Raw genomic sequence first — 26,550 nt, forward strand, 5'->3', positions numbered from 1 at the left:
TTATTACTTGTAAAACATTTAACTGCGTGTGAATTTGCATAGCCGTTTCATTCAAGTATGTAACTTTTGCAGTATGTGTTGACAGTTATCCTAAAAAGGACAGGATAATGGATGGTGACATCCCAGTACTTTTTTCTCTGTTTCAGTATGCATTTCCATATAATCTCAAATTGAAACACCCATCTTTTTGAAAAATATAATGCAAATGCCCTATTTAGTAACACAGTTGTGCTAGATGGAATTTTCACACTAGTCCAGAATAGCAAAAACTGGGACAGAAAGATGTTTCTCATACACAGTAGGATCTTAAAAATGCATATGATTGAAAATGTAGTGAATTCAATATATAGCTTTGTCTTAATCCGAATCTGGCTAGCAATTGCTTTTTTAAAATGCTGTATAACTTGAACTTTATATTTGGCTGCGGGTGGGAATGAAACTATGGAGCTTGCAAAATTGCAATTTTATTTCTAAAGTGATAGCCAATGTATTGTGAACTATAATGTGCACAGTTTATGGATTCACTTTCTAGAGGATCTGTGATTTTTATGTAAACTTTATGCAAGGTTTTGGTGGCTACAGACTTGCAAAGAATTCCACCCAAAATTAACATTTGGCTTGTTGCCAGGATAAGTTGCAAACACTGATAGCTATTTGTTTTATAGTTAATGATCTTTGATCACTAAAATTAACTTGGTAGATATAAAACATTAGCAAATTTTGTTTTTTCTAACATTAAATTTAGTACATTGTACTATTTAGTTTCTAGTGGAAATATAGTTCTGTTTATACTTCACTTCTAGATACTACAATAAAATGTTAAGTTTGCTTGTGAAATCTGAATATGTAAGTCAGAAGAACAAAAGTTTGGAGACAAGGAATTTATTTCTTTGTCAACGTTATTGTCAAAGGAACATGTAATGCTAAGACAGACAATTTTAAGAAGACTTAATTAATGTATAAAATTAAACTTTAAACGTGTAAGCAGTAAAGGGGACAGAACAAAAGGGGAACGGGGAGAAAAGGTGAAGATGATACCATGCAGCATAGTAGAGCAAGAGGCTGGCCAGTGATTTGGGTATGAATGTGAAAGATTCAGAGAAAGGAAGGTAGAGCCAGATTTTCAAAGGTATTCAGGCATTTGAAGATGCAGATAGAGCCTAGTGGGATTTTTAAAAGTGCCAAATGGCCTTTGAAAGGCTGGGCCATATTACCTTGAGAGAAGAACACCATGCAAAAATAAGGAGAGAAGTAAATACTGTGGAAATAGAGTAAGGATAAAAGGAAAGGATAAAGAAATTAAAGTTGGGAACAAGTGAGTAAAGAGACAGACCTGGCACATTATTTATGCTTTTTTTTTTTTTTTAAATGCTTCATGTTTTCCTTTGTTTTGAGCAAAGAGATTGGAGTTTGTACATTTATATTACGTAAGTATTCCTGGCTATTTTGGATTCTACAAGTAAACAGCTAGAGAAAAACAGAACCTAAAATTCAAATGTGTACAAATCTCTGTGGGATTTGGGCAGAGTGGATTAATTTAAACTCCTTTGATTTAAATTATTGATTTTTAATTGTGTTTTGTATTTGTACTGTTTAGTTATTTTCCTAAAGAGAGGTTGATTCTTATTGGTTGGTAACCATTTAAAACATGTTGATTTTGCAACGCAATATAGTCTTTACACTAAATTGGATACTTTTTGCTAACCAGGAGGACTATACTTATGCATATTTATTTAGTTTAATATACATTTATTCAAATTACTAGTTTTACATTTTGTATTTAGAAAATGGTGACTGATGCATTTCTTATTTAGTTGACTATTAATATGTTACTTGTAATTTGTGCCAAGGTCTCTTTGGATGGAAATTCAAATTCAATTAAAAATGCACAAAAGCAGTAAATAAAACTACCTTAAATATGCTGGCAAGATGAGAAAAAATGATCAAAACATGTTTTGCATTTAAAACTAACAGACTTATTGAACAAAGGAAGTATTAACTGTAGATAGTTAATTGAACTGTGTGTTTCTGGTCACTGTATCCTTCAAGTGCTGCTTTTCTGCTTTTTCGACTCCCAGTTCGTTTCTTAACTTTGAATGAACTAGTTATTAAACTGAACTAGTTGAATTACTGAAACAAAGAAGATATTCTCTCTGGATCTGCAGAAGAGGCTACTGTTGACAAAATCTGGTTAAGCACTTCAACAAACTCTGGTACGAGGTGTTTAGCCAGTGACTTCTACCAGTTCCGTGATCCGGCTTTCTTCAAAATTTGGCAGTTAATATGTAATACTTAACACAATTATTTGTATTTAATTTAAATGCTATTACTAGATTATAATGTTGGCTTTAACATAGGCGGTCAGTTTCCAATTGGTTTATTTGTAAACAAAAAAAACCTGTATTTAATTTAAATAAAAAATTATGATTTAAATTTTAAAAAGTTCAGTTGTTAACAAAATCGTTGTTTTTTATCAACCCTAGATTTGGGGTCTCTAGCTTCTAAGGACACTTATTTGATTTTTCTTTTCTTTTTTTTAATATTCACAACCGTGCATAAATCCAAGTACAAGCTGGACTCTGCTTCTAGCAGCAGTGGGGGTTGATCATAGTCTGAAGATATGGGGGGAATGTGAAGCATCTTCTCAGTGATCCTCTTGAAAATCTTAAGGCTGGATTTGCTAGCACTTATGTTGTTTAACTACTGAATCGCAGGCTGCAGGGCTTCTTGAATCTTATTGCACCAGGTTTCTGTCCATACTTACTGATTATTCAAACGGCTACTACTGCAAAATACGGTAATATTTCCCACATGCAAATTTGTTAATGTGCTTATTTCTCAAATGTGGTTAGACTACTTCCTTTTCATTCATTCTCATGCAAGATGACCTGAGGGTAGCAAGCCAGTATCTTCTGATAATACTCTTTTTTTTTTTTTTAAAGGCCTGATTCAGCAGTGCTTATTCCAGCAAAAATTCTATTGTACTTACTAGAGTCACAGAGAGAAGGGAGAAGATGTACTATAACAGATACCAGTGTGTCTTCTACCAGAGTAAAAAGCATGAGAGGAAAAAGTACTACTTGTTAATTTAGGATGGATCTGCATATTCATATAATGCACACAAAGATCTTTGCCTACACTTTAAAACAAAGCTAAATCAAAGCGTTTGCAGTTTTCCCATTTAATTGTTGTTTAGCATGCTACTGTTTCCTGACTACTTGGCTAGAAATGTAAAAATACCATAAATATGGTTGTTTTTATGGTATTTCTAATGCAGCCAAAACAGTGAGTTACTTGAGGTCTCAGGACAATTGTCCTTGTGAGATCAAGTCTGAATCTTGCCCATATTCTCAGGGTTTAGCTGATTGATATATTTGGGGTCGGGAAGGAATTTTCCTGCAGGGTAGATTGGAAGAGGCCCTGGAGGTTTTTCACCTTCCTCTGTAGCATGGGGTACAGGTCACTTGCTGGAGGATTCTCTGCTCCTTGAAGTCTTTAAACCATGATTTGATGAATTCAGTAGCTCAGACATAGGTGAGAGGTTTTTCACAGGAGTGGGTGGGTGAAATTCTGTGGTCTGCATTGTACAGGAGGTCAGACTAGATGATCATAATGGTCCCTTCTGACCTTAGTATCTATGAATCTAATCCCATTTTCAGCTGAATGTGAGCAGCAGCTTTTCGTATTTGTACAGAGGAGAGGATGCTGGTTCTATGAGCTAAGCTTTTTTTCTTAACAAAGGAAAAAAGTTGAATTAAATTTCTGAGTCGGTAACCAGATGTCATGTATCACCTCAACCACTCATGGCTGCCTGGCATTTACCCTTTTGACTTTCACACATTCTATGCTCTTTTCGTTATATAAGTATATTAAGCAGAGCTCTGTGCCCTGGGTTTTATATTAGAGACACAAAAGTTAGACAAGGCAGGGGAAAAAATAGGACCACTCTCAGTAACTGGATGAGGTTGAGGAAATAATTGTAAAACAGGTACAATCTGGCAAATCAATATTCGCAAAGCTGGACTTCTACCAGTCTAGAGATAGATCACTGTCTGGTTTAGTGGTTCTCACTTTGAACAGGGCGTGAAAAAAAAATAACTCTCAGCCTCTGAGCATACAGAAATGGAGGGTATACTCAACCCTCCAGAAAAATCTGCATCAGTAGATCCTAATCTACTAAAAATCAGATACCAAAGACTGGAGAAGAAACCATCAGAAAAGAAAGCTGTGAAGTCTGTTTAGAAGTAAATAAAGCTTTAGTTGATATAACCTATAGTGTAAACCACAGTGTGGATGCTGTTTTATACCTGTAGGTTAAAAGAAATCCAGTATTAGTAGGAAAGCAAACAAACAAAACCTATCTAAATCTAATCAGTCTCCCTTCACGCTTCTGTCTGTGTTTATTGACAGTGAGGAGGATGTTATCAGAATGTTAACCTCTGGATGGTGATGTCTGTACTGAGGATTGAGAAACCACCAAAGCAAGATAGTGTGAAGGCTCGAAAAAGAGCAAAGAGTCTGTCTTTATTATATATAATTATTATCAAACAAGGAAACTTCTTCCTGGTATTCTCGTGAAATTCCTTCTGCCTTAGGGCTTGTCTATAGTGGCACTTCACAGCGCTACAACTTTCTCGCTCAGGGGTATGGAAAAACACCCCCCTGAGCGTTGCAAGTTTCTGTGCTCTAAAGTGCTAGTGTAGACAGTGCACCAGCGCTGGGAGCTGTGCTTCCAGTGTGGAGGTGGTTTTTTAAGACCGCTGGGAGATGCCGCGACTACACAAGTCATGTTAAAGGCTACCAGTGAAGACGTGCCCTGAGTCATGCTTCATCTTTATTGCAAGGCCACTTGGGAGATTGGGGGAACCTTTTTTTGTCTTCTGGGGGGAAGAAAGGAACTATTTGTGTCTAGTGCATCCTTATGAGAGAGCTCCCTGGTTCAATTAATGTTGAGTGCTGTAGCTTCACTGCCCAAAAGATAACAGCAGATAATTTGGAACCCACAACTAAGATGAGAATTGTAGAGTGTCCATTTACAAATCAAATATTGGCCTGGCCTGCTATGCTTTTTAGGTGGTATACTAGGCCTCTTGTAAAATGGCAGCATAGGAGAGTTTGTCTACAAAATTGAAAGAGGAGGCTGAGGGTGGAGGAATTCCATCTGTCCTGTATTGGGCTCGTTGGTTCTATAGCATGTACCGGTACTGTGTTGCTGGCATCAAGTACCTACTACAATTACCACAACACATTGTGTACAATTAGATAAGAGCTCAACAATAAAATGGAAAAAATCCACCAAAAGTCATCTCTCCAAATTATAATCTGGAAAGCAACTCAAGGGGTTGCCCGGCTATAGCTGGGAATTGCACTTTTATCACGCTGAATAACTATTTCTCTCATCTACACAAGGTCCTCATCAGCCTACGTCTGTCATGTATTTATCCTCCCACCACCCCTGTGGGGTTGGGGATTTTACAGAGGGGGAATTGAGGCACAGAGAGAGGAGGTAACTCACCCAAAAAGACTGTGGCAGACAGGGTCTCCCAAAGCCCGTGCTAATGCCCAAACCTCTGAACACCCTTCCAATGAACGTGAGCTTGGACAGGGCAAATTGTAGCGCTAAGGGCTTGCTGGTGAGCTGAACCCCCCTGCAGGGCCCTGAGATATCTGCCAGGGAACTAGATTTGAGGAGCTGGCCGTTTAGTGGACCCAGGCCCCATTCAGCCTCATGTGCCCCTGGCCATGAGCAACTCCTTGAAGAAACCTCATGTACCAAGAGTGTTGGAGCAAAGGGTGCTCTCCCTTGACTATCCATTCCACATCTCTGGGTGAAGATCAAAGGGGAAAGAAACAGGGATCTTGTGATAGGGAGGTCTACTACAGACCACCAAATCAGGAGGGCAGAGGTGGATGAGGCATTTCTGGAACAAGTAACAGAAATATCCCAAAGCCTGGTAGTAATGGGGGACATTAACCACCCAGACGGCTCTTGGAAAAGGTAACAGAGCAAAACACAAAATCTCTAACTGCTTCTTTCAGAAGGTGGAGGAAGGAACTGGAGGACAGAAATTTTAGACTTGATTCTCACGCAGGCGTTTGTTTATCTGAAGGTCAGAAACAGTTTGGGTGAATGCAATCATGAAATGATCGATTACTCAATTCTCAGGAGAGGAAGTTCTCAAGTTGCAGTGTGGGAGATTTAGGTTGGATATTAGGAAAAACTTTTTCATTAGGAGGGTGGTGAAGCACTGGAATGCGTTACCTAGGGAGGTGGTGGAATCTCCTTCCTTAAAAGTTTTTAAGGTCAGGCTTGACAAAGCCCTGGCTGGGATGATTTAATTGGGGATCGGTCCTGCTTTGAGCAGGGGGTTGGACTAGATGACCTCCTGAGGTCCCTTCCAACCCTGATATTCTATGATTCTATGATCTGCAGCCAGACTTCATAAAGTTTTGGTTTCCACAGATTGCTGTACCACACTGAGCTATACTAGTCCATCCCAAGCATAAAATTATTCTCTGCCGTTGGTGTACTTTACTTTTGATGATTGTTTGATCAAAGTAAGGTATGCTTTCAGACAAGCAGAAGGAAAAGTAATTTTGCCATCGCTGTGGATAAGCAGCCAAATGCTTGCACATGTTTCTCTTAACAGTGAGTTTTAATCCTAAGGAAAGGGTGCTCGCATTTCTAACACAGCTTCAGGGCCTGGCAGCAGCACTCTCAGGACTGCCACTAGGCAAAGGCAGTAATATATACACAGAGCTGAGTAGGGTGTCTCGGCCTTGGAAGAGAGAGTGGGGTCCTTCTGGTTGTACCAGCCTTAACCTGCCACACTTAACAGATTCCTGTAATTGCCACAACCTATTCTAAAGACTTATAAAAGAAAGCCAATGCAACAGGCTTTGCCTTCGCTTGAAAGCTGCGGTTTTCAGACTTTTTAGGCTGTGTGCCCCTTACCAAATAATGTAGTCCACCATGTACCCCCATCTGAGATAAGGTCATTATATACCTATGGAAACAGGAAAAAAAGGGTCTGTAAGGGATAACATGATACGTTGTCTGCCATTACAGGATTTTTCTCGCATATCCCTTGACAAGAGCTTGCGTACTGCAGCTTCAAAACCACTGCTTTAAGGTACTGGAGAATCTAAACAAGGCTGTCCAAAACAAATGCTCATAACATTGTAACTTTGTTAGAATGATGTAAAGGTCTCTGGGCTGTACCCTTTGTAGCACTTCCAAGAGTTATGAATGACTATTCTGTAACGTTTGAGGAAGGTGTTCTGTGGGATTTTTTTGTTTTTGAAAGTTCCAGTTTCCCTATTTAAAAATTCTGGTCACCTATTGTAAAGTTAATTCCTGGTCTCATAAAGAGAAATTTAAGTAATTTTTTCCTGGCATTTAAACACTTCTGATTTTGATTAAGTGGCATGCTGAGCTGCACACTTCTCATGTCCGTTATTTGCAAAAACAACTTGAGACTTGTCTCAAAACAGCCTCAAAGGATCCCCAATCAGACTGAGCACAACTCCGTCACACCTTCATTGAAAGGTCTTTTCCGTTAAGCACCCAGTTTTAGTTGCTCGTTGATAGCCATGTGACAGATTCTGCTATGTTAACTTTCACTGTCACGTGGTCTACCTTTCCTAGCTTTAGAACTGGTCACACCCAGTCACCGCTACATGTACCGTTGCTGCCATGTTCCTGATTTCAAGAGGGTGGGGTGGATGCCAAACGTTATTTGGCACTAGATAGCGCAGCTGCTGTGGCAGTTTACATGTGTACAATAATCACTCTGGTGCTGCTGTCACTGCTTGCCTCCCTCTCTCAATTACATTATTTTAACTTGATACCTTACGTTAAGAAATCACTTAAGTGCAGATGTTGGTTTGAAACTGTTTCTACCTTTACCCTGCTCAACAATTCACTACAGAACGTTCTTTAGTCACTTGGTATTGCAAACTGAGTATCCTACAGTCAGGTATTTTCTCCAGTTTGCCTGTTGAATATTTTGGTGTCACTTTTTTTTTAAAAGGTCCCTGCCCTGTAAATGAGGAAAGATTTCCCTTACACAGGTGAAACCTTTCCTACCTCTTACTACTTGTCTGTTCTGACATATGAATAGCAAAACATTTAGGTGTTCAGTTTTTCAGTTCTTAAAAACCTGCTTCCCTGTATTTCACCAAGTCAGTGAAAAATCTGAATGACATGCACACTCAACCAAAATGCAACTGATGACTTTCATTCCCACTTCCCTTATCTTATGTTGTTGGGTAGATGGTTTCTTAATGTCAAAAATTTAACTTTAAAGGTGGCTGTATTGACAGGGGGAGGGAGGGAGGCTGCAGTTGCTTCTGTGATGCATTGTAGGACTGAAAAGCCTCTAAAATTTTTGATTCCCTCATGTTTTGCCCATCTCTAGTCTTAATGTACTGTTCCTGTAGGGGAGTTATTGACTGCAGTCCATAGGGACTATTGTTACAGAAAGGTAAGAAATATCATTTTAGCAGAGAGATTCTTCAGAAATGTTAGTGAAACAAAACCTTTCAATCCATTTATCTGAATGCTTGCAGTTTCTATTTCAAGACTATTGGACTAAAACCGAACACACAGCCAAAGCATTCTAAAAAGAAAGCTCCTTCCCGCACCCACCCCACCAAAAAGGAATACATGTTGGAATGGAACTTTGAGTTACAAAGTACTCAGATGTTTGCAAAAGAGTGTCCTTATTATTTGAGGGACTCCCCAACTTTCTCTTCAGTTGGCAAAACCTGATGAGTTGAGCAGAACCAATTATTTAATCAAATGAAAACTTGGCAATAAACATAAGGCCCAAAAGGAGAGGTTTAGTCAGTCTTTACCCTTTCTCTCTTCAAAACTAACATGAACTTCAGTGCTTGTGAAAAGTGACAGATCCTCTGTTTCCAGGGCTGCAAATCTATCTAGCCACTAAAATGTCATTGCCTCCGTCTTGTTCCAGTGGGATTGTTTTTGTGGATGGGAAAGTAGTCTAGACTCCATGTTCATTAAATACTTATAGTTTTCAGATGTTTGAAGGTTTTTGCACATTATTGTAAAGTGAGAGAAGCTTATTAGTGAAAACCATTAACAAATATATCTCTACGCAATCACAATTACATTATATTCTGTAAAACCGTGAATGATTAAACATAAGTAGAAACAGGCATTTATTTTATTTCTAAAGTTAAGTTAGAGTGTGTACATTTATTTTGATTTCAGCTTTCATTCTCAAATTACAGCAATAAGCAGGTTAACTATTTCTCAAACAGTTTGGAATGATTTAAATTTTTGAATAATTTGTAGTCTGTAGGCTGTTTGCAAGTACTTGGTATTGAATTATTGGTTGTTTTTGACTGGATACTCAGGTCAAATGGTATTTGGGTAGTGTAACTCTTGGAATCAATTTTCTGGTGCGAAGATACTTGCATTTATGAATTCAGAAGTTGCTTTATTGTGACTGTTCTGTACTTCACTTAAATTTTGATCCCACAGACATTCATGTCAATGAATATATTGGCCAGAATACCTGCATTTTCAGCCCATACTTTAAATCCTTATGCATTTTGAGGTAAAATGGAGTAATACAGTTTGAAAATTGTGTCATTCCATTGAACTCTGGTTTGTCTTAAGTTACTTTTTTGATATCTCATTGATATCATTTTGACGTCTCCGCACTGGTTCCTTTGGTACTCTTGTTTTAAAATTTGAATATTTTTTGTCTTAGGTTTCAGCAGCAGCCCCAAGAAAAATATCTACTCGAGATCTAGGATTGTCTGGCATATAGATAATTAGGATCTTTCTTTAACCGTAAAAAAAAAATAGCTCTAATACCCATTTACAATCGCAGTAGGTTAACCTACAAAGGAACACGTTTATCGGTAGCCAGAGCTATGGATGCTCTTGGGGACAGCTTTTTTTTTTCCTTCTGTATCCCAAAAGTATTTTCTAGTCAAAAGTACTTCCACTATTCCAGAGGGTCAGGTTTTCTTCCATTTGAAGACTTCATGCCAGCAGTGGATATTTTGTTTTTGTTTTCAAGGCCCTTGTCTCTGCTTTACTACGAACAGGCTTGTTCTTATTGCAGAAGACCTTTTTATAATTTGTTTCTGGTTCCAATCTGTTCTCCCAGCTCAAAATACTTCCAAGTACATGATTCACTTGTGCTAAAGGTGTTGGTCTTAATACAGCTTTTCTGATGGGAGTTACACTGAAATTCTGTTCAACAGCAGGATTGAATGCTTTGCTTCCCTGCCCCATCGTCTTCCTTCTCTCTCTTCTGGTTTAAACCATAATCATAATCCCCACAACAGAGAATCCTACAATATCAGGGTTGGAAGGAACCTCAGGATACATTTTATTTTTTCCTACCCAATCAGCTGGGAGTAGTTGGGTGGGTACAGAACTTCTCTTCTCCAGCCATGAGGTTTGGAGTATAAACTGGACAACTAGCAAACCTGTCCCACATGGCAGCACACACTACTACCAGTAGTGCTGCTTGTTGCCGCAGTGACAGGCAGGTTATCAAATTCAGCAAAAATGGTAGGTTGGGTACAAGTGATCATAACTTGATTACATTTATAATGTTCGAACAGAGTAAAGTCCAGACCAATAATCTATATACACTTGGTGCTTTTAAAAAGGTCATTTTTGTAAAGCTGAAAACGATTATGAGTCAGATCAGCTGGGAGGAAGAGTTTAATCAGAAAAATGTGAATGAGAAGTGGGAATTGTTTAAGAACACTTTCCTAGATGCCCAAAAAGTCACAACCCTACAATCAAGGAAGACCGCCATCTTGGTTAAAAAACAACCTGATGTAGAGGGGTAGTGAAGGCAGCTATATAAATAATACATAACACATGAATGAAAGGGGAAGTTGGTAGGGAGTATATATCAGAAGCTAGGAACTGTAGAAAAATTTTAAGGGAAGCAAAGGGACCAACAAAATAAAATAAAAAAATCTGTGGCTAGCAAAATTAAGGACAATGAGAATTTTTATATTGGGAACAAAAAGAATCCTAACAATGGTATTGGTCCAGTACAAAATGGAAATGGTAGAATTATCAATAATAATGCAGAAAAGGTAGAACCATTCAATAAATATTTCTTTAAAGACAGAGTATGTAATCATGTTATATGATGATGATAACACTTGTTCCATTCCACTAGTATCTGAAGAGAATTTTATACAGCAGCTAATACAGTTAGGCATTTTTAAATCAGAAGGTCCAGATAACTTGCCTTGCATCCAAGAGTTTTTAAAGAGCTGGTTGAAGAGCACTCCAGACCACTAATGATGGTTTTCAGTATGTCTCAGAACATTGGGGAGGTTCTGGAAGAAAGCTAACATGGCAAAATTTAGAAAGGATAAAGGAGATGACCTGGGTAATTATAGGCGTGTCCATCTGACATTGATCCTTGGCAAGAAGATGGAGCTGCTGATACAGGACTTGATTAATAAAAAATTAATGGAGGGTAATATAATTAATCCAAATCAACATCAGTTTATGAAAATAGATCCTGCCAAACTAACACATCTTTTATTGATGAGATTACACATTTTGTTGATTAAATATAATAGATCTACACTATTACTTTTAGACTTCTGTAAGGTATTTCACTGGGTACCACATAACATTTTGACTTAAACTAGAAAGATATAAAATTAATGTAGCTATCTTTTAATCCATTTGATGTGTGCCAACTGATGAGTCTGAAAATGTCATTGTGACTCAGGAATCGTCACTGAGCAGGTGTGTTTCTGCTGAGTCCCCACAGGAATCTGTTCTTGGCCCTATGCTGTGCAAAATTTTTTTGAATGCCCTGGAAGAAAACAGTAATCACTGATAAAGTTTGCAGATGACTCAAAAATTGGTGGAGTGGTAGATAATAAAGAGGACAGGTGATTGATAACAGAGAAATCTGGATCTCTTGGTAAGCTTGGCGCAAGCAAACAATATGCATTTTAATGTAGCTAAATGTATAAACCCAGAAACAAAGAATTTAAGATGTACTTTCCAAACTCTATGTTGGGAAGCCAGCAACTCTGAAAAAGATTTTGGGGTCATAGTGGATAATCTGCTGAACAGGAGCTCCCAGTGCGATGTGTGGCCAAAAGGACTAATGTGATCCTTGGATGCATGAACAGGGGAATCTTGAGTACAAGTAGAGCAGTTATTTTATCTCTGTATTTGGCACTGGTGCAATCCCTGCTGAAATACTGTATCCAGTTCTGGGGTCTATAGTTGAAGAAAGATGTTGATAAATTGGAGAGGATTCAGAGAAGAACCATGAGAATAATTAAAGGATTAGAAAACGTGCCTTACAGTGATAGACTTGAGGAGCACAATTTATTTAGTGCAACAGAGTTAAGGAGAGACTTGATTAGTCTATATAAGTACCTACATGGGGAACAAATATTTGATAATGGGCTCTTCCATCTAGCAGAGAATGGTATAACATGCTCCAGTGGCTGGAATTTGAAGCTAGACAAATTCAGACTGGAAATAAGGCATAAATTTATAAATAGTGAGAGTAAATTAACCATTGGAACAACTTACCAAGGGTGTGGTAGATTCTCCATCACTGGTAATTTTTAAATCAAAATTGGATGTTTTTCTAAAAGATGTTCTCTAGGAATCATTCGGGGGAAATTCTATGGCCTGTGTTAATACAGAAGGTCAGACTAGATGTTCACTATGGTCCCTTGTGGCCTTAGAATCTATGAATAAGTAATTTTACTAGACGTTTTATTTTCCTTAAGTCCTAGTAAAAGTGAAACACAAACTGAAGTTAAACCCTTGGGTTTGTGATTTTAAAAATATTTACTAGTGTCCCAATGTGTGTGTGTGGGGGGCAGTCGGAGTCTCCTATCAAACTCTAGCAGCCATTAAGGGACGGGAGGAAGGAGCCCAGATTCTGTGGTGAGCAGTTGGGCAATGTGTTGCTCAGTCAAAGTAAGAATAATGCTGCAGTAGTTCCACTGATGTTAGAGCTCCAGGCTGGGGGTAGGGGAAGAAACTCTCTCTCTCTCTCTCTCTCGACTTTTTCAGACCCAGCTTCCTAACAATGACTGCTGCAGTCACAGAGGCTGTACACTGCCACAGCTGCTGCTTCTCCTCCCCCCATAGTGATAGTCCCGCACTATGCACTGAAGGTGAGGCGCCCCACCTTCCCCAGGTCCCAGAGGCTCCATGCTTTAAGGACGGACAGGAAGTGAAAGTGCACTTTGCCCATATGTATCTCTCTTGTCTCTGCTGTTTTGCTCCAGTCATATGCTTGAGCTACGTACCTGAGACCATAGAGACTGAGTGGTGGTTGGTGGAGCATCTCAGCCCCAGTTCCTTATTAAGGCTCTTTGTTTTCTGGGAATTCATGCTCCTGAATGGGAGCCTGAGAGAGCACTTCGACTGGGAGCTTCCTGGGGAGAACAGACAGGAAGCATGGGCGAGTGGATAGGGTTTTCCAAATGCAAAAATGGGACGCTTGCAGGAGCCCCGCCACGCTCAATGGCCCTGCCTCCTGCTCCTCCTCATCCCTGCTAAGGCCCTACCCCCTGGCCAGGCCGGAAGCCGGAGCCACCCCAGGAACCTGGAGGCTGTGGGGTGTGCCTCCCAGGGCATGTGGAGAGTCCGGGGCTCCAGGGCACCCCACAGCAGCCTGGGCTCCATAGGTCGCTCTTACTACTGCCCATCTCTGGGGCGTCAGGGGGAAGAGGAGGAGGGGGTGGGGCCTTGTGGTGAGGTGGACTAAAGCCCACCTCAGCTCCCCTTCCTCTCAGAAGAGGCTGGTACTGCTCCTGAGCCTTAAGCAGGCACAGAGTGGCGCTGCAGGAAATCTGGGACAAATGCTGTCCTGGAGTCATTCAGCCCGAGACTTGAAATACACATTTTGGTTCTGTTCCACCCAATTAGGGATGGGTGGTCCCCCAAGATAGGATGCTGGACTGGGCCTTGAGAGACCTGGGGTGAGTTGCCGTGGAGGTGACCCAGAGCCTGCCTGTGACTTTGAGCAAGACAGTTAATGTGGCTGTTACCTCCACTGTCCATCTGTAAAACAGGGATAATACTTTCTGACCAGGTGCTGTGAGGATAAAATCCACGAATGATTGTGGGGTGCTCGGATACTGGGTGATGAGCCAGTACCTGGACGGTCAGTTCTGTATGTACTGTAGCTTTGCACTGTGGAAATGGGCAAACACAAAAGTCACTTGTGGAACCTCAGTGGATCGATTATTCCGAATGAGTTCTTTCCACCTGGTATAATACTCACCTGGTATAATACTCTCACCTGGTAAGTCACTCTCTAATGCTTATTTTTCCAATGTATCTTATGCCCAATCACACTGCATCTCCCTGAGCTGTAAATCAGGAAGGAAACCGTGTACTCTCCATTTGGGAGATAAGCAGCTATCTGGAGGCCAAACATTCTCTAAACATCTGGCTAGACCTTAGCAATGCTTTCCATTGGGAGGGCAGCTTGTGAGTGAATGGAAAAAATGGATATTTTTGCAACCATGGCTGTCTCACTCAGCTAACAGTTTTTGCCATTGTGTGCCTAAAAGCCTCTGGATGCCTTAAATAAGACATGTATAAAGTCAAAATTGATATGTAAATACCCAAGCAAAAGATAAATCCAGTGCAGGAAGGAGAAATTTCCTCCCTTGCAATAAACCAGATTTGAAATTGACACACAGTAGAAAGATGCTAGAATGGTGCTGTGGCAGATGTTCTTAGGGAGACACAGAATATCTAAATTGAAGTAATATTTTTGATCTGAAATATGCTCACATATCTTTATACTATAAAACTAGAGCAGGTCAAAATTTCAGGTTGATGAAAAATGGCTTTTTAAAATGGGAATTTTGTATTTCTTGACATTTTAAAGTTTTTGACAAACTGAAAACAAAACCAAATTTTTTTTGTTTTCAGAAACTTCCATGGAAAAAGTTAGATAAACAAAATTTGGTGTTTTTAAAAAAATGGGGGGGTGGGTGGGGAGGGAATACGTAACATTTTCTGACCTGCTTTATATAGTGTTGAAAAGAGACCTGAGATTTGCCAAACTGGATCAAAGCAGCATTCTGTCTAAACCCTTGTCCTGTCTCTGACACTGACCAATGTTGAATGCCGCCTCCCTAGGAAGATGTTAAAATGTGATTCAATTACATAGCACTGTTAGGTGCTTTATTGGTAGTTTAAGTACAGCTATGTCAATAATGCAGAAAATACACATTTCGTCACTCTAACAAACACCCACAGAATTTGCCACCTCCCCCACACTTTGCACATTCTCTCACTAGGACAGCATAATTTGGGCAGTATGAATAGCAGATTTAGCATTGGATCCTAATGTTACATCTAGTTACATGTTGATATCTACAAGGATGAGGTGGTGGGAGCAGTAAATAGAGTGTGCACTTGGATTCTGTTCTTCCTCATGAGATCAGATGGATAGATGTGACTTTACAGTCATACTAATGCTTTCCACAACAGCCCAGCAACCCAGCTGTCAGGTGATAACTCCTTTACCTGGACATACTTATCAAAAGTTAGAGACTAACAAATTTATTAGACCGTAAGCTTATTTATTAGATTAAATAATTTATTAAATTTGTTAGTCTCTAAGGTGCCACAGGTACTCCTGTTCTTTTTGTGGATACAGACTAACATGGTTGCTACTCTGAAACTTATCAAAACTTGGAGAAAGAGGTTCTGGGAAAATTGTTTCACCTTTAAAATAAACAAACACATTTGTGGGTTTTTTTTTTTTTTAAAGTAGGGTCCTGTCTGTGCTGCAATATTTTATGGTGAGTTCTTCTTAATCCCAGATGGTAATCTATTTGTGCACTGAATCATAGACATTGATAGCTGAAGGGGCGGGGAATTGACTATAAAGTAACACATATCCTGAGGCATTTAGTTGGACAGATCGTACATTGGATAAACACGTATTTGCCTGGGTTTGTTTTAAATTAGCTTTCTTTTACTGTAGATAAAGGGTAAATGGAGCTGCCAATTTGGCCATCTGTACATCTCTTGTTCATTTGCTTCTAAATATCAATTTTAGACCTTTTAATCTCCATGTTATCTGTGAAAATTTCAATTTGTATCAGCATAGTGTGGATTGGGTCACTACTTCTAAAAAAAATATCTAAACTTACCTTTCTGTCTTGGTGAAAACCAAAACAGTTAGAAGCAACACCCCCCGCCCCCCCCGCCAGATTGTGGTATCCAACCAAGGATATTCTTAAGCAGCTTCCATGCTGATTAATGGGTTTTAATTTCCTAGTTTTATTCTCCACACTACGTCTAAGGTGTTAATGCTTTTCTTAAAAAAAAAAAAAAAAAAAAAAAAACCAAAAAACCCCAACAATCCAGCAACCAACAATCCAGCAAGTTAACTTAAGTGCCTGTACACAAATGCAAGAAGCCTGGGAAATAAGCAGGGAGAACTGGAAGTCCTGGCACAGTCAAGGAATTATGATGTGATTGGAATAACAGAGACTTGGTGGGATAACTCGCATGACTGGAGTATTGTCTTGGATGGATATAAACTGTTCAGGAAGGACAGGCAGGGCAGAAGAGGTGGGGGTGTTGCATTGTATGTAAGAGAGCAGTATGACTGCTCAGAGCTCAAGTATGAAACTGCAGAAAAACCTGAGAGTCTCTGGATTAAGTTTAGAAGTGTGAGCAACAAGGATGATGATGTGATGGGAGTCTGCTCTCTAGACCACCAGACCAGGGAAATGAGGTGGACAAGGCTTTCTTCCGGCAACTAACAGAGGTTACTAGCTCGCAGGCTCTGGTTCTCATGGGGGACTTCAATCACCCTGATATCTGCTGGGAGAGCAATACAGCAATGCACAGACAATCCAGGAAGTTTTTGGAAAGTGTAGGGGACAACTTCCTGGTGCAAGTGCTGGAAGAACCAACCAGGGGCAGAGCTCTTCTTGACCTGCTGCTCACAAACAGGGAAGAATTAGTAGGGGAAGCAAAAGTGGATGGGAACCTGGGAGGCAGTGACCATGAGATGGTCAAGTTCAGGTTCCTGACACAAGGAAGAAAGGAGAGCAGCAGAATACGGACCCTGGACTTAAGAAAAGCAGACTTTGATTCCCTCAGGGAACTGATGGGCGGGATCCCTTGGGAGAATAACATGAAGGGGAAAGGAGTCCAGGAGAGCTGGCTGTTGCAGGAACAAACCATCCCGATGTGTAGAAAGACTAGCTGGCAGGCAACCATCTTGGCTTAACAGTGAAATCCTTGCTGATCCTAAACACGAAAAAGAAGCTTATAAGAAGTGGAAGATTGGACAAATGACCAGGGAGGAGTATAAAAATATTGCTCGGGCATGCAGGAGCGAAATCAAGAAGGCCAAATCACACTTGGAGTTGCAGCTAGCAAGGGATGTTAAGAGTACAAGAAGGGTTTCTTTAGGTATGTTAGCAACAACAAGAAGAAGTTCAAGGAAAGTGTAGGCCCTTTACTGAATGAGGGAGGCAACTTAGTGACGAGGATGTGGAGAAAGCTAATGTACTCAGTGCTTTTTTTGCCTCTGTTTTCACGAACAAGGTTAGCTCCCAGACTACTGCAGTGGGCAGCACAGCATGGGGAGGAGGTGACCAGCCCTCTGTGGAGAAAAACGTGGTTCAGGAGTATTTAGGAAAGCTGGATGAGCACAAGTCCATGGGGCCGGATGCACTGTATCTGAGAGTACTAAAGGAGTTCACTGATGTGATTGCAGAGCCATTGGCCATTATCTCATGGCCATCGGGGAAGGTCCCAGATGACTGGAAAAAGGCTAATGTAGTGCCCTTCTTTAAAAAAGGGAAGGAGGAGGATCCTGGGAACTACAGGCCAGTCAGCCTCATCTGAGTCCCTAGAAAAATCATGGAACAGGTCCTCAAGGAATCAATTCTGAAGCACTTAGAGGAGAGGAAAGTGATCAGGAAGAGTCAGCATGGATTCACCAAGGGCAAGTCATTCCTGATTAACCTAATTGCCTTCTATGACGAGATAACTGACTCTGTGGATGAGGGGAAAGCAGTGGATGTGTTATTCCTTGACTTTAGCAAAGCTTTTGATACGGTCTCCCACAGTATTCTTGCCAGCAAGTTTAAAGAAGTATGGGCTTGATGAATGGACTATAAGATGGATAGAAAGCTGGCTAGATCATCGGGCTCAATGGGTAGTTATCAATGGCTCCATGTCTAGTTGGCAGTCGATATCAAGCGGAGTGCCCAAAGGTTCAGTTCTGGGGCCGGTTTTGTTCAATATCTTCATTAACGATCTGGAGGATGGCATGGATTGCACCCTCAGCAAGTTTGCAGATGACACTAAACTGGGAGGAGTGGTAGATACGCTGGAAGGTAGGGATAGGATACAGAGGGACCTAGACTAATTAGAGGATTGGGTCAAAAGAACTCTAATGAGGTTCAACAAGGACAAGTGTAGATTCTTGCACTTAGGATGGAATCCCATGCACTAGTACAGACTAGGGACCGAGTGGCTAGGCAGCAGTTCTGCAGAAAAGGACCTAGGGCTTACGGTGGACGAGAAGCTGGATATGAGTCAGCAGTGTGCCCTTGTTGCCCAGAAGGCTAATGGCATTTTGGGCTGTATAAGTAGAAGCATTGCGAGCAAGTGGAGGGACGTGATCGTTCCCCTCTATTAAGCATTGGTGAGGCCTCATGTGGAGTAGTGTCCAGTTTTGGGCCCCACACTACAAGAAGGATAGGAAAAATTGGAAAGAGTCCAGAAGAGGGCAACAAAAATGATTGGGGGCTGGAGCACAAGATTTATGAGGAGAGGCTGAGGGAACAGGGATTATTTAGTCTGCAGATGAGAAGAATGAGGGGGGATTTGATAGCTGCTTTCAACTACCTGAAAGGGGGTTCCAAAGAGGATGGATCTAGACTTTTCTCATTGGTACCAGATGACAGAACAAGGAGTAATGGTCTCAAGTTGCAGTGGAGGCAGTTTAGGTTGGATATTAGGAAAAACTTTTTCACAAGGAGGGTGGTGAAGCATTGGAATGGTTTACTTAGGGAGGTGGTGGAATCTCCATCCTTAGAGGTTTTTAAGGTCAGGCTTGACAACACCCTGGCTGGGATGATTTAGTTGGGGATGGGTTCTGCTTTGAGCAGGGGGTTGGACTAGATGACCTCCTGAGGTCCCTTTCAACTGTGATATTCTATGATTCTCTGATTCTAACCTAAAACCCTGCAAAGGTTGTATTATAGGACAACCTCTCGTTATAATCTCCCTTTGAAGATACTGACTTTTTATATTATGGTTGTCGTTTGTTACTAAGGCTTTGTCTGCACTTAAGTTTTGCCCATATAGCTATGCTGGAAAAGTCCTCCTAGCATAGTCTGTTATAGTGCCAAAGCACTTATTTACCACTAAAAAGAAAAGAAGGACTTGTGGCACCTTAGAGTCTAACCAATGGGTTAGTCTCCAAGGTGCCACAGGTCCTCCTTTTCTTTTTGCGAATACACACTAACACAGCTGCTACTCTGAAACCTTATTTACCACTATAACTTTGGCCACACTAGGCCTTTTGCAAAAGAGCTGTGTTTTAGAAGTTAAAAAAACAAACATTCACAGCCCTGACTGACATTATTGTGCCAGCAGAAGAGAAGTGTAGACCTAGCCTTAGGGGCTGAAGTGTGTTTACCTTGAGCCAGTCTCTCCCTCATTGTATCTGATGAAGTGAGCTGTAGCTCACGAAAGCTCATGCTCAAATAAATTGGTTAGTCTCTAAGGTGCCACAAGTACTCCTTTTCTTTCTCCCTCACCTGTTTGTCTTCCCTTCCTCCCCAATCACCACCTCTTTCTCGCCTCACCAGCTTTCATTGTCAACTCCTTTTTCAAAGACACATTACAAACAACTTCATTTTCCCCCTGATTGTTTTAAAAATCTCCTGGAATGTTTACAAAGTGTTTGGGAAGTTCCCTGGCTGAATTCTAACTCAGACTAGATGATCACAATGATCCCTTTTGACCCTTGGAATCCCTCTATCTATTAAGAGCCTGCAACCAAAAAAATAAAAAATCCCCACATGGTCATACTGTATGACCCTCATCTTCCTTTCATCTGTGCTGACCTCATTGTTTGCCATTTTGGTTGTGTTGTAAGCACGTTTGTTAACAAATTCATGAAAGACATTTGGACAAACTAATCTAGTTGCTCTGCGTGAGAAGAAAAGAATTCAGAAGTTAATGTTAGAATTCAGCTCATTGGTGGAAGAAATATGGTGTGGCTCTTTAATCCTCTTTTGCTTGTGGTCTTGACATCTTGAGGCTGATTTGCTTTGCTGTACCACAATACAAGGCCGAGAGCTAGAGCAATAAGAATTGCGTGAAATACCATGTTGCTCTGAAAGTCCCAAGTCCTATGTTCAACTGAACAATTTAGTTAGTTAGAAGTAGAATCCTTTGAATGAAGAAATAGGCAAAACCTGCATGGGAAATGAAATATTTGTAAACTGTAAATTTGAGTTACACTGCTACTCAAGAGTGACGTTTTCTTGTCGAGCAGCCTATAAAACAGTTATGATTGGGGCTCAGTTGGTGTATGGTAACAGTATTTATAATGAAGCTGGAGTTGGCTTTAGAGTCTGATGAATGAAAGCGCACAGTATAAGGCTTCAGCTTTTTGTGAGAGAGACATCTGTGCTATAACAAGAGAGGGAGACCCAGTTTAGACACATGCTGGAACTAGGGCTTTAGGAAAAGGAATGACTTTTTCTTTTAGCTTAGATTAAATATTTATACAAATGAACTTTTCTTTTCAGCCGCTCATCAGAATTGCGGCTGCACCACCAACTTGGCTTTGAATTTTGTTCTGATTGCCCAACAAGGCTATACATGGAGAGAGTGTTGCAGAAGAGCAGCTTAAACAAAACATGTTTGTTTTACATCAGAACTAGAGGCTTTGGGTTTTAGGGATGAAAATTAAGGGGGGGAGGGAGAAGGTAAGGCAAAACAGAGAGTGGGAAGTAAATCTGGAAGAGGAAGGATGGGAATAGAAACTAGAGTTGATATAAAAACATATGGAGGGAAAACAAAACAAAGATGAGCGAAAAGTACAAGAGTGGAGTATTATTTTGGAAAGAATTGTAGTAAAGGGGCTACTTCTCTCTTTCAGCAGATACACACACCAACAGCTGCTATTATTTTTTTCTAATACAGTTAAATACAATTTTATTAGGTGTTAATCTTTCAGTGTTAAGCAGCAAGACATTAAGGATGATTGAGACTGAGATGGCCAAGAAAATAAAGGTTTATAATGAAGACAATGCTATCATGATGGCATGTTTCTTTGACCCAAAAAGATTACTACTGTTTTCCTGAAAGGATGTTAGATCTGCTTCCAGTCCTTTGAGGGAACTTCTTAAATCTGTTTGGTAAAGCAATTATTTTGAGAAAAAGGGAACTCAAGTTACTTGAGTGTGTTCAAACCACAACTGACTTTGTCCCTGTTTGTGGCAGCACAGAAGGGAAACAGGGGTGAGTGGTGGTAAAGAGGAACCTGGGTGAAGAGGGTGGGATGCTAAATGTGCAGGATGGGTATCTTTATTAATCAGAAAAGTGTTGTGTGTTTCAGATGTGACTTCTTAGAATGAATAAGAAGCTCCTGTTGCGTGGGTTTTTTTTGTTTTGTTTTGTTTTCTTTTTTAGTGTTGTGTAGGCAACATTCTGAAAAAAATGAAAGAGGAGTTTTTGGTTTTCCCCCTGAAGAAAGCAGTATCTTTAAAGATAGTAGTGTCAGTTATGTGCTGTTAGAATGAAATAAATTAACTATAACTCTGAAACATCATTTCCCCATCTCCTTCAGAGCTTTCCTTCCCCTCAAAAGCTGGTGGCATTTTCTGAATTGTGGTGTATATTTAAAAATCTTTGGGACAGGACACAAATTTAATACACACACCTATAACCAGTTTACAAAATATTGGAGAAATTTTATTCTGCAAAGCTGTACAGAACACTGGGAATTTCAGTCCTGTTCTTATAACAAATGGTTAAAATAAAAACAAAAATTCAAATGTAAGATGTTGCTGTTTTGGACCTGGGTGAACTTGACTTGGCTGATCATTACAGAGTTTAATTGTAACTTTAAATGTAAACTTGTGAAAAAACAGAATAGTACTATAAAATAATCTAACTATCAAGTCAGTAAAAAGAAAAGGAGTACTTGTGGCACCTTAGAGACTAACAAATTTATCTGAGCATAAGCTTTCGTGAGCTACAGCTCACTTCATCGGATGCATTGGATGCACTGACTGCATCTGATGAAGTGAGCTGTAGCTCATGAAAGCTTATGCTCATGTAAATTTGTTAGTCTCTAAGGTGCCACAAGTACTCCTTTTCTTTTTGCGAATACAGACTAACACGGCTGCTACTCTGAAATCTATCAAGTCAGTGACACTGCAGTGGTGTTGATGTAATATAGAAATGAAATTGCCTTATCAGACAGTGGACTTTCTAGTCTACTATCCTATCACAAGAAAAACACTTAGAGGGCCTGCTTTGCTTTTGCATTTTGTACAGTGCCTAGTACAGTGGGACACTGAAGCTAATGGGTGCTCTGGATATTCCACTTATTTCTAATGTGGCAAAGTTATTGCATAAATTATCTAGGGAAGAAGTTCCTCTAATCCCAGGCAGAGCGTGAGTAGCTGGTTTGTGTCCTAAAGCATGTCGTCAGAAAATCCCATGACTCTTTCACATTTACTCTAGTTAGTTAGTTTGCATATATATATATTTCTTATATAAACGTCAGATCCCTTTTTTAACCCTTCTGAAGTCTTAGCATCAGTGATACCTAGTAGTAGTGTGTTTGTATTTAAAAAAAGTTAGTGTGAATCGGTTTTAAATTTTGGAACTTCAGATGGGTTTCAGAGAATTCTCCAATTTCTACAGGATTGTCCCAAAAGGAGCTTGCTTAAATTGATTACACAGATTAAACAAATTTCTAGTTGTATGAAGGAAAAGTTTAAACTTTTAACTATTGTGTAATAGACCAAGTGCTGTCAGAAAACTCTTTAATGGTTTCTAAATGAAGTAGAAGGGAAAATACTGCGGTTCAAGGTGGTGCTTCATGACTAAATTTGGGGAACTCTGTACTGCCATTTATGTGTCTGGCTAGAAAAGTTACATTTCAAGTGTCTGCATACATTTCCTATGTAATAAATGGCAGAGGAAGGAATGAACTGCAGTTCAATTCAGAATTGTTTTTTACTTTGTACTAAATGTCTAAAGTACATCAATACATATTTTTCTTGGTACACTTTTAATTTCTCATTGAAACATAGCATGTTTTGAAGTCTTCTTTATTTTATTTTAAAGGCCAGTTATTTTGCATGTTTTCTTAGTTGTGGTTGTTAGAGGTTTATAGGAATTGTGAGCTGTGCTGTTCTGATGCATGTGGATTTTTTCTTCGTACCACATGGTTTTCCTCCCCTCATCAGTATTATGCTACATATTTTGCATTAAGTGACTTTGTAGAGAAAATGGTGTATGTGACACCTCATAGGTTGCAGATTTAGTTTGTGTTGCTCAATGTGAATTGTAGACTGCTTAGGCATTGCTTTAATACCTTAACAGGATTTATGACTTGAGATAAAATGTTAAAATCTGATGAGCTATAATAATGTGATTGCTTGCCTATACCAGTTACTGCTGTACAGTTGTTTCTATTATTCAACAAATTCTTAATGGGAAGAAAATTAAATTTTAAAACAATTTAGGTTTAGGAAAAGGTTAAAGAATTTTGATATGGAGAAAAATGGGATGAAAACTGAGACTTTTAACTTTACCAAATATATTTGAAAAGTGGCTCTGACTGGAATATTTTATAATTTCTCACCCTTTTCTAAAATTATGACAATATTTTCCATTATGATTATAGAGAAGGTGATTGCTCGAAATTAAACTTTAGTTATTAGACAAGGAGCTAATTGGAATTGTGGTGGTTCTGCTTAATCTTTCTCCATACCTGTTTCTCCTCCTGCCCTTCTTCCAAAATACAAGGCCGCCATGACTTCTACATGGTTGTCAAGTGATTGCCGTTTCTGGGTCATCCATGGCTTGTCTGCATGGGGAATTTGACCAGAACAGTTATTGTAGAATAGCTTATTATTTTTGTCAATCTCCTCATGTAGATGAGAGCTCAGGAAAAACCAAATATGAGATTTCAGATGCAGATCTTGAAGTTGGGAGGGTTGGAAGAAAGGAACAAACTGCATGCACCCTTCCATGAATATCTTCCATCCACAAGCCCACAGTGGGAAGTTCTTTTGAATATTATGCATTCTACAGTTTACAAGTTCTAGTGTATAGTGTAAAGACAGGTGGTGCCGTTTTGTCAAGTAATTTTGAAACTCAAATTTGTAACTTCTTTTCCCTTTGATAGGTGCTGGATAGTTTGTTAGCTCAATATGGAACAGTGGAGAACTGTGAGCAAGGTACACACGCTCTAAACTCAAATTGCTTTCAGATTTATAGAGGGTGAAGTGAGTGGGAAGTGAACTTAATTTTTTCTTCTGTTGCATTTTCCCCTCTAGTGAACACTGACACAGAGACTGCAGTAGTAAATGTAACATATGCCAATAAGGACCAGGCTAGACAGTAAGTATATTTTTGTTCACTTTGTTTTTATAGTTTAACTCATAAATCTGAACTCAGCGTATCTTGCTGTAAAGTAGTATGTATATTTTTGCTTCTGTTCAGTTGCACCTCAGGAAAGCTTCTCCTCTTTACCTCAATTTGCTGTCAGTTGTGCACCAACTTTCTCTCCTGCTTTTTTTAATATTTGAAATCCTGAAGACATGTGAATTCAGAATTGGGTAAAATTATTTACCACAAATCTCTCTTAGGAACTGATCAAAATCCCACTGACTCCAATAAATACCCTCATTTTCTGGCAGTGGGCTTTGTATCAGGCTTGTAAAAACATTGCTAAAAACCTAGAGGCCTGGTTTTGCCCTTGCATTTTCATTACTTCCTGAGGGTATACGCTCTCTTGATTTTTGCTAATTTTGGTTAAAATCTCCCCTGTTTTGTCAGTTGGAAAGTTGCTGCTGCTTTTAAATAAATGCGTAACTTGAAATGGTCCATTTGCCTTATTCTGATTATATGAATTATTCTGTCTTTTTTAACTTAGCATCCATTGCCTGTTGATTTATTTGCTTGTATCTACAGTTTTTGGCATCTTTTAATCCACAGCTATCATATTTTAATCTTCTTAAATTTTTTTTTATAATTTCACTTACTGGAGAGGAGAAGATTGCCTTTGTATTAACATTTTGTATTACATTAGTCATATTAATGAATGTATAATTTTGCCTTTCCAAGATGGATGAGGGAGTGTCTTTCTTGAGACATCTCACATATTCCGTTCTCGGATCTGGGGCATAGGCATGCTCTTTCACTCTCTGCTCTTAACCACAACAGTACAAAAAACATACAGAAATGTTGGGCTCTTTTTACTTTGAAATTCCTGCCACCTTGTGGCTAACTGTAAGCAGCAGTTGAGATGCACTCTTACTTCTTACAGTACATAGTGATATATTTGCACAAACCCATAATTCAGTAATTCCATTTTGCTCCCCAGAATTTAAGTGTTTCTGCTAATTAATGCAGTCTAAACTAATTTCACTTGTGGAACATGTGACATAAGCAGTTTTCCTTTAAGAGGAAGTGCATCAAGGATGCAGAGATTGAGTTGCTCCTCAAATTTGCTGTTTTAATTTTCTTTTCTTTTCAAAACTTCCATGTTTTAGGAGTCCATCTTGCCTTGAAATTCTGTCTTAATGATTTTGTAGTAAAATTTGTGAATGTTTAGCACCAAAAGAATAAAAGATATTGGACCCACATTTAAACTTTGTCACGTGTCAGAGCATGGCTTTGAGAATATTAGAACAAAGTGTCTCTGAAAAGACCCCATGGAATTGTATAATCCATGTTTTGGATCTAGAAACTGTGACATGACTTCTTGAATGTTTCATGTCTGTTGCTAACCTTAGAGGTAGGTGCAGCAACTGTCTTGCTGCTATTGTACTGCTATATATATTCCTTTTTAAAATACTTATTAAAATAAAAATTAAAATTTTTAAGGTTAATCACAAATAGACACAATGATAAGACAGCCAGTCACTGGTCCATTGGGAACAAACTTTGTTATGCATGGGGAGAGGAAAACAAATAATTGAATATTGGATGCAACTTTTGAATAATGAAGGGTTGTGTGGAATTTGTAGTACACTCTAGCATAGCTGTCAGTACTTGTATTGGGTAGAAACCTAATGAACAGATGGATGTAGAGAATATGTGTTGTGGATGTTAAAATGTGGACTCGCAGGTTACAAAGGGCAAGTTATGGTTCCTGATAGAAAGTGTGGTTAGGCCTTTAACTATGATTGGGTAGTTGGATATGAACTCTCATCTTTTAGAGACTACAAAGCGGAGAGGTAGCCAGGTGCGTGTGTATATATTTAAAAAGAAAAGCTCTGTGAGGCCTCTGTCAT

At 39.4% G+C, this 26,550-nt stretch overlaps 1 protein-coding gene across 3 annotated transcripts in view; it reads left to right on the forward strand.

The window, feature by feature from the left end:
• The window catches only part of IGF2BP3 (insulin like growth factor 2 mRNA binding protein 3), a 162,862-nt gene that overhangs the window by 65,909 nt on the left and 70,403 nt on the right, over positions 1 to 26,550 (forward strand). For all 3 annotated transcript variants that reach the window (XM_077809345.1, XM_077809346.1, XM_077809347.1), the window contains exons 4-5: positions 24,438 to 24,489; positions 24,589 to 24,652. In XM_077809345.1, the coding sequence (XP_077665471.1) occupies positions 24,438 to 24,489; positions 24,589 to 24,652 (116 nt within the window). The remainder of the gene's footprint in view (positions 1 to 24,437; positions 24,490 to 24,588; positions 24,653 to 26,550) is intronic.

This window comes from Eretmochelys imbricata, chromosome 2 (genome assembly GCF_965152235.1).
Source record: "Eretmochelys imbricata isolate rEreImb1 chromosome 2, rEreImb1.hap1, whole genome shotgun sequence".
Taxonomy (NCBI): domain Eukaryota; kingdom Metazoa; phylum Chordata; order Testudines; family Cheloniidae; genus Eretmochelys; species Eretmochelys imbricata.